The 17,982-nt window shown below is 42.1% G+C and overlaps 1 protein-coding gene across 2 annotated transcripts; it reads right to left on the minus strand.

The window, feature by feature from the left end:
• Window positions 1–2,061: 2,061 nt before the first annotated feature.
• Window positions 2,062–17,865, minus strand: arhgef3l (Rho guanine nucleotide exchange factor (GEF) 3, like). 2 transcript variants are annotated; one of them, XM_088996374.1, is made up of 11 exons: window positions 17,571–17,861; window positions 13,595–13,666; window positions 13,385–13,492; window positions 13,160–13,318; window positions 12,881–12,943; window positions 9,077–9,173; window positions 6,543–6,619; window positions 6,049–6,306; window positions 4,327–4,497; window positions 3,478–3,670; window positions 2,062–2,501 (listed from the first exon to the last, which is right to left on the minus strand). In XM_088996374.1, exons 2-11 carry the CDS (start codon window positions 13,622–13,624, stop codon window positions 2,254–2,256), a joined length of 1,404 nt encoding a protein of 467 aa, XP_088852500.1. In that variant the 5' UTR covers window positions 13,625–13,666; window positions 17,571–17,861; the 3' UTR covers window positions 2,062–2,253. The 2 variants fall into 2 exon arrangements, with proteins under 2 accessions (XP_088852500.1, XP_088852509.1); XM_088996383.1 differs by having other exon boundaries at window positions 2,359–3,349; window positions 17,571–17,865.
• Window positions 17,866–17,982: the final 117 nt, after the last annotated feature.

Raw genomic sequence — 17,982 nt, forward strand, 5'->3', positions numbered from 1 at the left:
TTGACTCTAACCACCCTTTACAACATAAACTAGGAGTTATCAAAACCCTCCAGCATAGGGCTAAACTAATACCAACTAGCACTGAAGGTAGAGAAAGAAGGAGAGGTACCGCCGCTCGTTCCTACCGACTGCTGTCAGGCTTCACAATTCCCAATGATCACATGTGAAAAAAAAAAAAAAAAAAAAAAAAAAAAAAAAAAAAAAAAACTGGACACTTGTAAATATGGGTTGTTGCAATATATCTAAATGCATCTCTTGATTCTGCACTATGTACAGTCTTGTTTATAGAACGGTTTTTGCACATCTACATTTGCACAGTATACAGTTGACATTTTTATTTTGTTATGCTTAGAATATCTTGTTTTCTATCCTTTCACTCCCACCCCAACCCCATCCCTCTTCAATTGCTGCTGTGGACTGCAAATTTCCCCATTGCGGGACGAATAAAGGTATTCTGATTCTGATTCTGATTCTGAAAAGGAGTCAAAACATATCAGGAGAGCACTCACTAACTGTGGGTACCCTCAGTGGTCATTCAACAAATGTCAGAAAGAAAGAATAGCGAACGAAACCAATAATTCTCAAGATTCTAAAAGGAGAGGAGTAGCAGTACCGTACATTGCAGGAGTTTCTGAAAAATTACAAAGAGTCCTTTGGCAACATAAAATTCCTACTTATTTCAAACCGATAAACACGTTAAGGCAAAAATTAGTGCATCCAAAAGATAGGCTACCAAATGAAAAACAAAGTAATGTAGTTTATTCCATACATTGTAAGAATGAAAATTGTAAAGATCAGTACATTGGGATAGTGGGTTGAAGTTAGTAATTTTTAGTAGTCTATTCAGGCACTTAGAAAAATGTGTCCGGCCATCTCCATCCAGATTTTTTTTCTTTTGCACAACATTACAACATAAAAAAATTAAACAAAAATATTTTTTCATTGCAGGTAAAAAAAAGAAAACTATATTTGCAGTTAAAACTTCTCTTCAGATCCCAAAAATGTTTTGTCCCTTTTTTTTCTTTTCTGTGATCAACATACACTGTGACTGTGGTTCGGATCATTTAAATTTGCCTCCCCTCATTCGATCCAGTCTGCATTATTGGCACACACCTCATTGTCGGCGACGAGCAGAAGTCCCATCAGGGAGGTATAGAGGACAGACTGGGAAATATCAGCTGTCTCTCTCTGGAGGCCGTTCTGGGACACCAGGTTTCGACACAAGGCCTTGCAAGAACCGTCCGGGTTTCTGCAGTCGGCTCCAGGCATCCTGACGTGTCTGCCACCGATGCTCTCAAGCAGGCGGTTCTTCTTTCACATGCGGGGTGAAGGGGATGGCAATATGGTGGCAGCTCATCAGCCTCCACAGAGACAAAAGTCACCCCCTTTTTTTAACAAATGCAGTACATCAGGGTATTGTTCTCTTTCTTTGCAACTACAGCTGAAAAACAGGATTATGTATAAAACGAGCATCCCCTGGAGTTAAGTCCATTCCTCAGATAAATCCAGCTGATCCGTTGTGACCGCAGGATCTTTTTCGTTACCACGTCTTGCAAAAGCAAATTGAATACGTTTGACGCTTATAAATGAAATGTATTATTATTATTATTATTATTATTAAGATCAAAATATTGTTAATTTGTTTAAAAATACTGAACATGCTCTGACGCATTCAAGAGTTTCGAGAAAATCAAGATTTCCCAATGTCTGTTAAGTATCATTAGCCTCAGTAAATAACAATTTGGGACTCACCTGATCACTCGGCCGAGCTTATCTGCGAACAAAGAGTCCCGACCTAAGTGTTCCCATCACCTGCTGAGCTTTTAAAAATGCATGGACGGATGTGTCTACTGTTTCACTGTGTGATGTGCACGTGGATGTGAGTGTGCGTGTGGGTGTGCGCGCAGGCTAGAAGTGAAAGTCTACCTCTGTGTCCTGCGCCCTGTCACTGATGTCAAAAGAAAAAGGGAGACGGGCAGCGAGAGGGAGTGACGGAGGATAACATCACTAATCTTTTCTCGCTCCTTGTTGTCGCTATAATTAGACACTACACCTCCCGAATATTCTTCAACAAAATTTTATGTGCCGGTTCATGATTACAAAGGTTCACAAGTGGCAAATGTACATTAAGTAACATTTTCCCAAAATATACAACATGAGTCCGTCCCTTCAGTGGGGTTCTCCAAGATTGCAAAATCCCAATTCACAGCTGAACAGGCACCTAAGAGGCCCTCCAAAATCAGTTGACTTTCCTCAGCAGCTGGTGACGTCGGCCATGTCTGCGTCACAGCCAATGCTGAGGTCCGCGATGTGACACAGAGTGGGGTCAGAGTGGGGAGTCGCCATCGGCTGTCTACTCTGGGCCTTCCTGTCTCGAGACTGGACCATGGCCTGGCGAAGGCACGTGACCCACTGCTGCTTACTAAAGGAGTCGTTGCCTTGCAGGCTGTAAGATTGGGGCTTGGAGCGCCCCCTGCTGCTCACACGAAAACAGTTTTTCACTAACAAGGTAGAGGACAGAGTAGGGGGAAGGATAGTCACTGTTAGAGCCATACGGACATTTCATTTAAATTATAGATTTTTGTTATCGTTAAAATTGTATCATTATATTTTGAAAAGGTGCAATATGTTTCATTTTATTGCTGATTTACTTAAGGTACATTTATTAACGCTATTAAGGTATCTGGGCTCCATTAGTCATCATGTCTTCAGTCCTTTAAAAAAGGGCCACGCCATGTCGACGTAAGCAGCATTTGGAAGACAGTAAGGAATGGACCAACAACTTTTCTGAACGTCTGAATTCACCTGATTGAATTGTCAGAATTTTCCTGATCAGGCCATCTGCAGTCACCTGAGCAGACTGACAGATCGTCTGAAGTCACCATCTGAAGTCACGTGATAAGCTCGTGTTATAAACGTGATCAGAACGTGTTATGTTTGCTGCTGAGAATTTGTCCATTGTAAGTGGATTGATGGTTTTCTTATTCTTATTCTGTGTTCTTAGACCCTTGATGCTCTGTTCCAAGTTACTTATAGTAATTGCATGCTTTATAGTAATTTGAGGGCATGGTCTCCCATTCCATTTAATTAATGTCACGCCTTTCTTACACACTTTTAATGGCACCGTGATTCAAACGACTATACTTTTAACACAGCCGCCATGCAGAACCTGGAAATATGTGTGCAACTACCAACCAGAGGTAAATTGGCCGCCGCTGGTCACCCTCAGAAAAACGTATCCTCTGACTGTAAATTGTCCTTGAAAGTTTTGAAAGGCCCTTATAAATCAGTATCAGAATCATCTTTATTGGCCAAGTATGTCGAAGGAATTTGTCTCTGGGAGAACAAACTGCACGAGAATCATAATAATAAAATGTATTATTATAATTACGTATTATTAAAACTTCAGCTCAGGCCGAATATGCCAGCCATAAGTCCCACCGCGCTGATTCATTCACGGGCAAACATACGCCTTACCTTTGTCATTGCCACCTGTAAAGGCTCCTCTGAAGGAACCCCCGCCACCCGTTTCTCCATCTGGGATCACCTCCAAGTTTAAGGAGGCATTGGGAAGAGGTTGTCTGTAGACTCGGAAGACATGACCCCCTTCCCGGTCTTCTCCTGGTCTCGTCAGCACCAGAGCCAGTTCAAACAGGAATACATGCAACCGCTGACACACGAAAGCACACACACACATACACACACACACACACACACACACACACACACACACACACACACACACACACACACACACACACACACACACACACACACACAGAAAATTTTTCAAATCTGAAAGTCAAGCAGCTCACATCAAATGAATAGTTTGAAATGGTACAAACTAAGATCAGCATGAACTATCAGAGATTAAAACAAACAGGTAATGTACCCTAAATCGAAAATAAATGAATAAATAAATAATATATTTTTTTCAGAATGCTGATCTTTAAACCCATGGAGCTGTTTTGAGGTGAACTGAACAAAAAAGTGAAAGCAAGGATACAGACTCCTTAGACAAGAATTTATCGGAAATTTTGTGACAGAGTTGGGAGGGAGGAATTGTCTGAAGAATATTTTATTTTCACTGTTAAAAAATGCATTCAGCTGTCATGTAAACTTTAGAAGGCGACCCAAAATGTCAGTGATGTGAATACAGGCCGAATCCTCCCATAAGTGCATAAGGGATCTGAATTCTGTGACACCAGTCTTGACACTTTTTTGACACCCCGCATATATATGTATGTGTAGTAATATATTTTTACATGCAAACTTTTTTTTCAGATTACATAGTTTGTGAACCCGAAAAAGAAACAAAGTTGTTACCTGGCCCTTATTGTTCTTGAGCTCCCCGTGGCAATAAAGGAAACGTGACTGTTGGATTTCTGAAAGCCTCTGGCAGTCTTCAACGTAGGTGAGCCCCCGCCGGTAGAACTGACATTCAGCCTCACCAGTTTTTTTGTTCACCTCCGCCACAATGCTCTGGATCAATTCCAGCTAAATCAAGAAAAAAAATGTTATCGAATAGCAACTAAAAAACATACTTTGTGGGTCGTGATGCAAGAAAAGGCCCATCAATTTAATAGACACTCCCAAAATTTGTACACACAAGTTTAAAAACATGAATGTTTAATGATGTGCATCGATTGAAAACACTTATTTGACGTGGTAGGAAAAATAAGTCAGTACGCAATTTTAAAAACTAATCTCTGCAAGTGTTAATATTTTCAATTTATCGCTTGTAAAACAGCCCTAAGAAACCATGATACACTATGGGGAATTCTTTTTTCAACATATTCATTTTAAATACAGTAAAGTCGATAGTACCGCTTATTACGATACTATTTTCATTTCCCTTGCACATTTCTAGTCTTTTTATGTATAATTAGTACCGTTTAGTACGATACCCGGTTATTACGATAATCCGGTTATTACGGTGCTCCTTTTCATCCCCCGCCGGCCATTTTTGTTGTTTATATCGATATATCCGTCGCGCCATTGGTCAACTTGGTCACGTGTCTTGTTACGTGGGCCGCCATCGGTCGCGCCATTGGTCGACTTGGTCACATGAGCCGCCATCGGTCGCGCTATTGGTCGACTTGGCCGTGTGACTTTGTCACGTGACACGCCATCGGTCGCGCCATTGGTCAACTTGGTCACGTGTCTTGGTTACGTGTCACGCCATCAGTCGCGCCATTGGTCGACTTGGTCAGGTGACTTGGTTACGTGCCCAGCACCCGTGTAGCAGAGCCATTTTCATTTTCAGACGCTAGCTCGTGTGTCGCAGACGAGATTGAAGTGTTTGTGTTAAAAGGTAAAAATGGGAAGCAGAAGAAGATTGATGACTTTTTTAAATTGTATACATAATACAGTAAGATGTAAGCGTTGCAGTTTCCCTGTTGTGTTATGTACATGCCCACTGTACTGTATATGAATGCAATCGTTTTTTGCAACAATGTTTCTTGTTTTGTCTGCTGAAGCGCGATGATTTTGAAAATTATTAACATTCCATACTGTGTATTAAAGGACAGCCGATGTCACTTTTTATTCAAATGCAAATAAAAATGACTTCACGCCAAGACGTCTTGCATTGCTTGTGAATCCAAACAATGGCTTCAGATTCGGATAATATGCTTTCTTGTTACACATCCAGTTATGAATATGTTTCAAATACACTGTAGTTCTGAAGATTAAAGCATACATGTTTACAATCATTAAAGAATTATATGTGCCATTTTGAGGCAACATTGGGGGAACATCTCTCACCCAAAAAAAAGGGAGCTAATGGCCAGCTCCGTTTCATATATGGCGCTTGGCTGCCCTCTTTTGGCGGCTTTTGTTTAATGCAGTTCGGCGCAGGATCGGATATATCGATAGTCCCGGTTATATCGATATTTTTTCGGACTCCCTTGAATATCGATATAACGAGACTTTACTGTAATCAGCAAGAAATTGAGTCCCGTGTATAATCTCTACAAAAAAAAAAAAACGGCATAACTATGCATACTGTTGAGAGAGAGCAACCATGCAACCTGTTGAATCACTCACTGCATCAGGCAATGCGAACTCATCGGGGTGCTCGGCAGGCGTGCACTTCAGAATCTCTTTCAGCAAAAGAGGGTATTTCACCAAACGGCTTCGGGGAAGATCCAGGAAGTTCCACAGGTCCAGTTTCCTGCTGAACGACGACTCCTGGCACAGGCGCAAGAACTTTTCCACAGGTTTCTCGTTTTTCTTGTGGTCCAGCAGGGCTTTAGCTTCGACTTGGTTGCAGCAGTATGTGACATAGGCCTCTAGGCAAGGAAACTGCGCAGGGCAAAAAAGGATAGGCCAGATGTTCAGGAGCAGAGACACACGTGGTCTGTGGCCTTGAGAGGTTAGATGTGTCTAAAATAATGTGTGTGTGTGTGTGTGTGTGTGTGTGTGTGTGTGTGTGTGTGTGTGTGTGTGTGTGTGTGTGTGTGTGTGTGTGTGTGTGTGTGTGTGTGTGTGTGTGTGTGTGTGTGTGTGTGTATTGGGGACTCTCCCCATTATATACTGACCCAATTCATCAGTGTGGGAGCCACTTCGCCCACAGTTTTCTTGGACCCTCTCAGCCGCTCCAGACGGCTCAGCAGATCTTGTTTGGAAGAAAACCAGGCCTCTTGCATTAGTTGCATTAGTCATTATAATAACACAGTCTAAAATGCCAACTATAGGATTTTTTTTTATATGATAAAGATCCAATACACACTCTGGCACTGATTTATTTCTCTCTCTCTCTCATCACACAAGTCCAAGTCACGGTTCCATGTTTACAATTTGAAACAAATTCTAACATCACATCATTAAGTTAGATGACTGCCCTATTGCTCAAACCGCTCCCACTCTCCCTCTCTCTGAATGAAGCCGATATATTTAAAGTAACTTGAGCGCTGCAAGCCGAGAGTCGTTTTGGACGGAAGAGCATTAGGGCCAGGTTGAAATATATATATTTTTAGAGATGGGGTATTATTTTGACCAGTGGCGGTCCGTGCATTTCACACCTAGGCCTTCAGTGAAGTCCTGCTTAGTCCGACTTGAACAAATATCCCTCGTAATAACATAATTTATGGCACAACGGCTGGAGATATCATTTACAAAAGCACACGCACGCAGTACTGGGCGTGGCATCACCTTAATCATCTACAACACAGGCTATTTTCCGGAGCAATTACACATCAATAAATCTGCATCAGCATTTAGAACTTGTCACTATACGTGATACTGCAAACACTTAAAAATAAAAGGAAATTTAAAATAATTTATCCACAAAGTTTTATGAAGTCCACCAAGGATATGCAATCCTTAACAAGATTTTACGCTAAATTACAAAATGTCAGTTTAATATAAGAAAAACAACAAGACGTTCACAAAACGAACTATTTGTTGAAAATAAAAGTAAACAAATCTTTTTCATTTGTTCTTGAGAATAGGCTTACCTACATGCGACAGCGAGTTGTCCTCTCCTTCAGCCATTGTGGGTTAAAAAAGTGAGTAGATATACTTGGTTTTTCTGCTAAAGTTTCCGGGTCTGATCTGTTGTCATCTTGGTTGATTTGCATAGCGCTGCCTCCGCTGAGGGCTGAGGTAAAGTGAGTATCCAATCACAGGACGCATACGTCATGTTCAACGCGAGGCCCTCTAGCTGGCTTTACTGTGCCAACTTGTGATCTGATTGGCTATCGCAACTGTATATCAACTACATGTGCCCGTTCATGTACAGCGTACAGACGCCCTCACTGTTGATTCTGAAGTCGTCGGTCAGATTTCATACAGTCTGGCGACACAAACTAGCTGAATTCTGATTGGATTAAAAACTCTGACCTAAAACTACAACACTGAAAGGAGCATAACCAAATGGATATAATATAACATCAAGAAAACAGTATGTAGAATAATTATATATATATTTAGAAAAAATACTTTTTTTAATGAAATTGACTTTTATTATAATTATGATAATGATGTCTGATTATGTTAGGCCAGCAGAGAAGGCCTTGCTGGCCCTGACGGCCCACCACTGATTTTTACCAAAAAAAAATCACAAATTTGCAAGTTTCAAACTCGCAAATTTGCTAGATTATAAATCACAAATTTGCTTGATTTAAAGTCACAAATTTTCTAGATTCAAACTCGCAAATTTGCTAGATTCAAACTCGCAAATTTAGGAGATTTAAAGTCACAAATTTGCTAGATTTAAACGTAAAAAAAAAAACTTTATGAGTTTGAGATACATAATTCGGTCATTAGGTGGGTTAGCAGCCTAATGCTCTTCCGTAGCTGACGGATATGGTCTTGCTGAAATGGACGAGTTAATCAGTTGTTACTTTGAGATCGGGTTTATAACAAAGAGATCCTTTAAGTCTTGGCACAGAATCACAATATTGTGATTTCTATCCGGAGTTTGAAGAGGCGGTGTCGTGAACTCGGTCGCGGCCAAAAGTATTGACATTTTGTACTTGGTTAGGCCATGAAAACCTTATAAAATACATATAACTGCAACTCCACAGGTACCCACTTGCAAATTATCTCGTCTCACAAGGCTGCTAACGCTAACCCATCGCACAATTGAATGATGTATCTCAAACTCTGAACCTTTTTTTAAACGTTTAAATCTCGCAAATTTGTGACTTTAAATTTAGCAAATTTGCGAGTTTGAATCTAGCAAATTTGCAAGTTTGAATCTAGCAAATTTGTGACTTTTAATCTAGCAAATTTGTGACTTTAAATCTAAGATTTAAATTGACTTTTTTTCTCAGAATTATACCCCATCTCTAAAAATATATATATTTCAACTTGGCCCTAATGCTCTTCCGTAGTTTTGAGTGGTTTCTTTTTTCTTTTTTTTCAGCAACATGAGCGCAAACAACCAGCAAGTTACGTGCTTAAATGTACGCTGGTCATTCACAACAATTAAGGTACACTTAATCAGTCTAACGAACTCTTTTGACAGTTTATTGTTATTTATTTTTTTGAATTTAAATTTTGAATGTACATTTTAACAACAAACATTCATCATCATCCTGATGCTAAATAACCAAGATTGAAGAGTCACCTCCATGGAGAGGAATGAGAGAGTCCAGAGTGCCAAAAATCTGCCCGAGTTCACTCTCAGACATGATGTCCAGTTTCAGCATGGGCTCATAGTACACCTGGTGAGAAACATATAATGATACCAAAAGTATCATTTTGACAGACAACATTTCAACTCAAGAACAGAAAAATATGAACAAAGATTTTTGTTCCGTTCTGAATGCTCTGGTTTCATCAGTCAGTTCAACAGAGAGTTTAACTAATTCGCTGCCATTCCCGAATGTATTCGGGAATTTAAAAGCGTGACATTAAGCGTCATTCCCGAATTTGTTCGTGTTTTAGTTTTTCTTGCGGGGAGTGCCGATAAAGCGCTGGTCATTCCTGCGCTTTGTTTGCACTCCTTGTCCTGTCCCGCTGAGAGCTAGCCTCTCATGACATTACAATATATATATATTGTGATATCATGAGAGGCTAGCTCTCATCGGGACAGGACAAGAAGTGCAATGGACGACAGGTTTGGATACAAACAAAAGGTTTTAATCAAGGGTTCCAGGGGGAATTCACAAGCAACAAAGGTTTGAATAGTGTCTCTTCCAATACTTATCAAAATAAAGTCTCTTCTGATACTTAAATCCAAATAAAGTCTCTTCTGAGGTAAAACTGAAGACGGAGTTCTTCTTCTTCTTTTCCTTTCGGCTTTTCCCCTCAGGGGTCGCCACAGCGAATCAATGTCCTCCATCTATCCCGGTTTTGTGCATCCTCTTCTCTCACACCAGCTACCTTCATGTCCTCTTTGGCCACATCCATAAACCTCCTCTTCGGTCTTCCTCTCGGTCTCCTGCCTGGCAGTTCAAGGCTCAGCATCCTTCTCCCGATATTGTCACTCTCTCTCCTCTGGACATGTCCAAACCATCTCAGTCTGGCCTCTCTGAATTTCTCTCCAAAGCCTCTAATATGAGTTGTCCCTCTAATGTACTAATTCCTGATCCTATCCAACCTGGTCACTCCCAAAGAAAACCTCAACATCTTCAGCTCTTCTACCTCCAGCTCTGCTTCCTGTCTTTTCTTCAGTGGCACTGTCTCCAGTCCAAACATCATGGCTGGTCTCACCACTGTTTTATACACTTTTCCTTTCATCCTAACTGAAACCCTTCTATCACACATCACACCTGACATTTTTCTCCAGCCGATCCAGCCTGCCTGGACACGCTTCTTCACCTCTTTTCCACACTCTCCATTGCTCTGGACAGTTGACCCCAAGTACTTAAAATCCTCCACCTTCTTTATCTCTTCTCCCTGTAGCATCACTCTCACTTGGATCCCTCTCATTCACACACATATATTCCGTGACTGATCTTCATTCCTCTCCTTTCCAGGTCATATCTCCACATCTCTAGTTTCTCCGCCACCTGTTTCCTGTTCTCGCTACAGATCACAATGTCATCTGCAAACATCATGGTCCAAGGAGATTCTTGTCTAACATCGTCTCTCAGCCTGTCCATCACCATAGCAAATAAGAAGGGGCTCAGAGCTGACCCGTGGTGGAGTCCCACCTCCACCTTGAATTCCTCCGTCACACCAACAGCACACCTCACAACTGTCCTACAGTCATGATACATGTCTTGCACCGCTCTGACATACTTTTCCGTCACTCCAGACTTGCTCATGCAATACCACAGCTCTTCTCTGGGCACCCTGTCATACGCTTTCTCCAGATCTACAAAGACACAATGCAATTCCTTCTGACCTTCTCTCTACTTCTCTATCAGCATTCTTAAAGCAAACGCCTGCATCTGTCATACTCTTTTTTTTGTCATGAAGCCATACTGCTGCTCACAAATGTTCACTTCTGCTCTTAGTCTAGCTTCAACTACTCTTTCCCAGAGTTTCATTGTATGGCTCATCAACTGTATTCCTCTGTTGTTAGTACAACTCTGCACATCTCCTTTGTTCTTAAAAATGGGCACGAGTACACTTCGTCTCCATTTTACAGGCATCTGTTCACCATCTAAGATCTTGTTGAATAACCCAGTCAAGATCACCACCACCACCTCTCCAAGACACTTCCATACCTCGATTGGTAAATCATCAGGCCCGAGTGCCTTTCCCCCCTTCATCCTCTTCAGTGCCTTCCTCACTTCATCCTTGCTAATGTTTGCTACGTCTTGGTCCACAACAGTCACGTCTTCTACTCTTTGTTCCTTCTCATTTTCCTCATTCATCAATTCTCCAAAGTAGTCTTTCCATCTTGCCATCACACTACTGGCACCTGTTAATACATTGCCATCTCTATTCTTAATCACCCGAACCTGCTGCAGGTCCGTACCATCTTTGTCACTCTGTCTCGCCAGCCTGTAAAGATCTGTCTCGCCTTCCTTGCTGTCCAGCCGAGCATACAAGTCATCATAGGCTTCTTGTTTGGCCTTTGCCACCTTTACTTTAACCGTGCGCTGCATCTCCTTGTACTGCTGTCTACTCTCGTCCGACCTCCCAGTGTCCCACTTCTTATTTGCTAACCTCTTTCTCTGTATACACTCCTGCACCTCCCCATTCCACCACCAAGTCTCCTTATCTACCTTTCTTCCACCCGATACGCCAAGCACTTTCCGACCTGTGTCTCTGATGATGTTCGCTGTAGTTTGCCAGTCATGAAGGACCTATTGCATGCAACACTCTTCCTTTTTCAACTTCCACCATTTTGTCCTCACTTCAGCCTTTGGTTTCTTCCTCTTGCTCACAGCCAGGGTCATCCTACACACCAACAACCTATGCTGTCTGGCTACACTTTCACCAGCCACTACTTTGCAGTCACTGATTTCCTTTAGATGGCGCCGTTGACACAAAATGTAGTCTACCTGTGTACTTCTGCCTCCACTCTTATAGGTCACCCAATGTTCATGTCTCTTCTGAAAGAAAGTATTCACAATAGCCATTTCCATTCTCTTAGCAAAGTCAACCACCATCTGTCCTTCAGCGTTCCTCATCTGGAGTCTAAACCTGCCCATCACCTCCTCATCATCTTTGTTTCCTGCGCCAACATGTCCATTGAAGTCTCCACCAATTACAACCCTCTCACTTCTCGGGATGTTCTGTATGACTTCATCAAAGTCCAACCAAAATTTCTCCTTCTCCGCCGGCTCACATCCTACTTGTGGGGCATACCCACAAACAACATTGAACATCATGCCTTCAATTTCTAGCTTCAGACTCATCATTCTATCTGACACTCTTTACTTCTAAGACATTCCTAAAAAAAAATCCTCTTTTAAGATAACCCCAACTCCATTTCTCTTTCTGTCTTCACCATGATAGAACAACTTAAACCCTGACCATAAGCTTCTAGCTTTGCTCCCTTTCCACCTGGTCTCCTGGACACACAGTATGTCTACCTTCCTTCTCTGCATAATGTCCACCAGCTCTCGACCTTTACCTGTCATTGTTCCTACATTCAAAGTTCCTACTCTTAGTTCTATACTCTTGGCGTTCCATTTCTCTCTTTTCCTCCGGGCACACATCCCTCCTCTCCTTCTTCGACCAACAGTAGTCAATTTTCCACTGGCACCCTGAAGGTCAACAGTACCAATGGCGGCCGTTGTTTACCCGGGCCTCGACCGATCCGGTATGGGATTCAGAGGTTTGATTCGCATATTTGTTTTGGCAATTTTTTTTTACGTTGGATGCCCTTCCTGACACAACCCTCTGTATTTATCCGTGCTTGGGACCGGCACAATAAGACACTGGCTTGTGCCCCCTTGTGGCTACATTATATATATATATATATATATATGCAAGGAGGCGAACATATAAGCACTGGAGAGTAGATTACCTTCTTCACAAGACTGAGGTCCTCAATGAGTTGTCGCTCCCCCTCAGTCAGTTCATAGATCACCTGCACAGGAGGCGACGAAACACATCTCACACATACACTCTTGCATAATAGTCATGATGTACAGTGGGACCGACGTGAGCCCCCGCAGCTGACCGTTCAAGAAAGGTTGAGCCTGCTGTTGCAGCTCACAATCCTCTTTCACAATCCTCCGCAGAGCAATCGATAACACCACATGTTCAGTTTTATTTCGCTTCTCTGTGCTCTCTTCTCACTCACCTCTTGACGTTTGATCTCCTTGGCAGTCAGGTTGTGACTTTCCACCGTGTCACTCCAACACTGGCTGTTGCGCCTACGTGGAAACAACGATCCCTTGGTGCGAGCGCGCAGGGGCGGCGTGGGCAAAGGCCGCACTTCTGTACGAAAACTAATGGAGCGCTGCAAAAACATTTGAATGAGTATATTTGACCGGACCGGTACACGAAGCGTGTTGCTGCACGTTACCGAAATTGATTGTCCGATGCGTTTGAGAGCAGGGGTCTTGGCCGGGGTGATGACCCCTGTTAGGCTGTTGGACTTGACAACTGGTTTAACGCGCTTGTGGTTCGGCTCCTACAAGGGAAAAATCATGAATCCAAATTCGACTCGTGTGACAAGGCAAAGCTTCATCAGGGTGGCTCAGTGCCCCGACTTTTACCGACATGGAAAATTCACCTCTGAGTCATTCGTGTGGTCGGGTGACATTTCAAACTCCTCTTGCTCCACCTCTGCTTTGTCGTCGTTGTCCTGGCAAAATAAGAAGTGTGAAAAAAGTATGAAAACCAGTTTTTACATAAATGCGACACAGCAGCTATACAAATTGTTGAACATCTTCAAGACTCTTATAGATGTTCTTATTCTGACAAAGGCTCCCAAATTAAGAGCATTTGAAAGAATAACAGATATGGTTGCACACACTAAAGTGCTTCTTAAACACATTTCAAATGTTCAAATAGACTTTCCTGACATTTGTTAATGTTTTGTGGACACACTATCTGCTATTACCATTGACAAGTATATCTGTACAGTACTTGTCTGTTGTGTTTCTTTTCTTTTGAACGGGGTTTCTAAGTCTACCAGTAGAAACTGATTGACGAAGAGGATGTGCAACTATTAAGATCACATGAATGGTGGAAGAAATTCCTAAATGATTTTTCACAGCCCCGCTTCATTCAGCGGAAAGGTCGATGCTGTTGGACAGTCTGCGGCTGGATGGATGCACAGCTTGAGGAGCCCGCGATGAGAAGAAAGGAGCGAGCGACAGTTCCACATACAGTATGTATGTGGAACTATGGAGTGTTGTGGATCTACAGTACGTGGGACAGGAGATGTTCGTTGTCAGATCTCCCAGGCTAGCGACCCGCAGATGTAATGTGCCCCACAGCTTGATCGTGGCATGGAGTCGAGCAAGTCATGCTGTGAAACTCCGTCCGACGCTGTATGGGTCTCTGCGAGTCTGCGTGCGTGTATGTCTGAGTCCGAGTGATTCTGCCCTGTGAGTCCTCCAAATTCTCTGTCCCGCGCTGGCTACTTATATACCCTTTGCCGAGGCTGACTTGAAAGACATCAAAGACATGAAAGGGTTGAAAGGCGCACACACGTCAATGCCGCGGTGCGTACATGTGATGCCAAATCTTCGTTAAAGGATGCTACAGATTCGTGTTTGTTTTCAACGTGTAGCTTGTAGCAGACGTGCACATTTCACCATTACAGCCCTGATCCACTGGTGAAAATGATGCTTTTTATCCTCTCCTGTTTCACCTAAAACTGCTTCATGCAACAAAGAAGGTGCAGAAAGTGCATTCCTTTCATAACTTTGCTGCTGTGAAATGTAAATTTCTCCACTGCGAGACTATCCATCCATCCATTTTCCGTACCGCTTATTCCTCATTAGGGTCGCGGGAGTACTGAAGCCTATCTCAGCTGTCTTCGGGCACGAGGCGGGCGACACCCTGAATTGGTTGCCAGCCAATCACAGGGCACATAAAGCCATACAACAGTCACTCTCACACTCACACCGAGGGACAATTTGGAGTGACCAATCTGCCTGCCATGCATGTTTTTGGAGTGTGGGAGGAAACCGGAGGATTTGGAGAAAACCCACGTAGGCCCGGGGAGAACATGCAAACTCAACACAGGGAGGCTGGACCGGGACGCGAACCAGCGACCTCTGCACTGTGAAGCTGGTGTGCTAATCAGTCGACTACCGGGCCGTCCTACTGCGAGACGAATAAAGGCAAATCCAATCCAAAGATTGAAGACTCTGTGTCTTGTGTCGCATTGTGTTACAGTGGGCCCTTGGCTTACAAACTTAATTGTTTCCCAGACAGAGTGCGGAAGGCAAAAAGTGTGTATCCCAACAATTAATTTCCCATAGGAAACCATTAAAATGAGAATAATCAGTTCCCAGGTGTCCATAAAATATACTTTTCAACTAAATAAGCCTTAAAACTACACACAACACACATTATTCTATGTATAATAAATGTGGTATTGTAATGAAAGAAATACACTGCACTGTATAATAGTCACTTTATTTACATTTTTGATGGTCGTTGATGGCTCTTAATTGACACCTTTTGCTTTCTGACTTGTAAGGTCTTACGAAACTGAGGCATCACATTATCATTCATCATGTTGATGATTCTCATAGCCACTGTTCAATAAAAGCCCAAACATCATTCCACTGAGCCAACAACAAGCTCCTCTATGTCATCTGCATCCACTTCGAGTCCCATGTTCTGTCCAATGGAAACACTGTCGTCCAAAACAACAGAGTCATGAGGATCAAATCCTTCAAAGTCCCTCTCAAGGATGCATGCGGGCCACAAATGCTTCCATGCTGCTTTCAAAGATCGAAGGGTAACATCATGCCAAGCCTTTTCTATCTGCTGAACACAATGATACACATTGAAATGGTCCTTCCAATAATCCCTCAGGGATAGTTCGGTGTCATTAGTCACGTGAAAGCATCGAGTAAATAAAGCCTTTGTGTAAAGCTTTGTTGCGAAGTATGGTAGCAATGGTGGACTTAGCATATCCGCTAAGCCACTAAATCAGACAAACACACATCGCATTCGTGTTTCTCAATGATCTCCTTCTCCTCCACGACTGTAATTTTGTTTTGTGTCTTCTTCGGCTGAACACAAGCCTTGTGGTGGGGTGTTTTTCGGTCCCATAGCAGCAAAAGTATCGTTGAAGACGATCGACGTGTACATTCAGATAAAGGGGGTGTGGAAAGGTAGGCCGGCTGGGGCGCTGTTCGGCCGTGTGCTTTGGTGTTCTCCCGCCGAAGATTACTCCGCCAGCCGTGGTGGGGCGAAAAGTAGGGCTTATGCCAAGGTTTAATTTTCATAAATTCGTAAACCGAAAATTTCGTAAGGCAAAGTGTTCGTAAACCGAGGCCCCACTGTATTTAGTTTTTGACTTGAAGATGGCGCCACGAGAGTGGCTGCCTTAACAGCAGCTCCTTTATTATGTTTTTCTACTTCTTCCTTTCCTCTTTCATCACTTTGATGCGATGAAACTTAAATTTCTCCACTGCGAGATCAATAAAGGCTAATCTAATTCAATCCAATTTACATTGCTTTTATTATTTTTTTGGGGGGCCTGGTATTTGAAGATGACTGTATAGGCATTTGATGGCCAATCAAACAAAAAAATAGCGCAAACTCTGCAGTCATGAGAGCTTAGAAAAGTGGAACGTGAAATGTTGCGTTGCGCGGCCTTCTCATTTCCTTTGTGACTCAAACAGGAAGTGTTGAAAGGGGGGGACGTGTCGTGTAAAATGCGAAGGGAACAGCTTGCTTCTGTTGTAAATGCAGAAATCAAATTAGTTAAAATTTTTGGCACCAAAAGACAGCCGATTTGCAAAATAAAGACAAGAAAAAAATCAGTGGTCTTCAAAAGCATGTGTTCATTCTGCCCTCCGTGGTCAGTGACGTACGGTTGACTACTCAGTTATGACAACTCACTTCTGAAATGCAGATCACAGGCTCGGTGGCTCTTCTTCAAAAAAAGAAAATTGCACCAGTTTGATATATATATATATATATATATATATATATATATATATATATATATATATATATACAGTAAAGTCTCGTTATATCGATATCGGATATATCGATCATCCCGGTTATATTGATACTATTTCTATGCACGCACGGAGAAAATTACATGCAAACAGGGTCGGCTATATCGATAGTCCCGGTTATATCGATATTTTTTCGGACTCCCTTGAATATCGATATAACGAGACTTTACTGTATATATATATATATATATATATATATATATATATATATATATATATATATATATATATATATATATATATATATATATATATATATATTTTTTTTTAATTGGGTGACACTTCCATGATTCGTCTCCAATTGAGACACTAACTCCGGCATGGTCACAAGTGGTGGTGGTTTGACTCACTCCTGCCCTTTGCGACCTCCAAAGTTTTTTTTCAAAATGAATTTTGTGGAGAAAACTTGAAATACAATCAAGCAAACGTGCAACCAAAATGTTATACTGTTATACAGTAGCCAATACCAGCGCATATGGAGACAAAATGATCAGTTGATTCATTTAAGAAATATTTTTAAACATTATACCAATGAGTAGCATCAATAAGTCATACCAATTTGTCCTTGTTTCACAGCCCTCTTCCACTTCCATTTTCTGACATTAAATCCTCATCACAAATCCATGTTCTCCCACAGATGAATGCCGCAAACCTTGTTTAAGTGGTAGTGAGACACTATGCAATTCGGCAAAGCACAGTGCAAACTCCTTCCACCTCATTTGCGTCGTTATCTCACCCTCAACCACATCCTTTTTGCGGCCGTACTTTACAATGTATCCGCTCTCCACGGGAAGGCGAGCGAACTAACCTACTTGTATCTGACACACATTACTTGTATCTGACAAAGGATCAGTGAACTCAAGTTGCAATACTGTGTGAAGACAATAGGAAGTGAGAGTGCATCTTCTAAAGGCAAATTGATTCAGTCCAATTCAAGTCAAGTGAACGCAGCTCTCCAAAATAAACA

Source organism: Hippocampus bargibanti, linkage group LG01 (genome assembly GCF_051943395.1).
Source record: "Hippocampus bargibanti isolate YZ-2025 linkage group LG01, ASM5194339v1, whole genome shotgun sequence".
Classification (NCBI taxonomy): Eukaryota; Metazoa; Chordata; class Actinopteri; order Syngnathiformes; family Syngnathidae; genus Hippocampus; species Hippocampus bargibanti.

Excerpts from the sequence above, each read along its gene's own strand:
- arhgef3l (XM_088996374.1), bottom strand. The coding sequence starts at position 13,624 with ATGTCACCCGACCACACGAATGACTCAGAG. Across the intron at positions 13,493-13,594 it reads ACCACACGAATGACTCAGAG|GAGCCGAACCACAAGCGCGT; the intron begins GTGAATTTTCCA and ends TTTCCCTTGTAG. Across the intron at positions 9,174-12,880 it reads ACCTCAGTCTTGTGAAGAAG|GTGTACTATGAGCCCATGCT; the intron begins GTAATCTACTCT and ends GTTTCTCACCAG.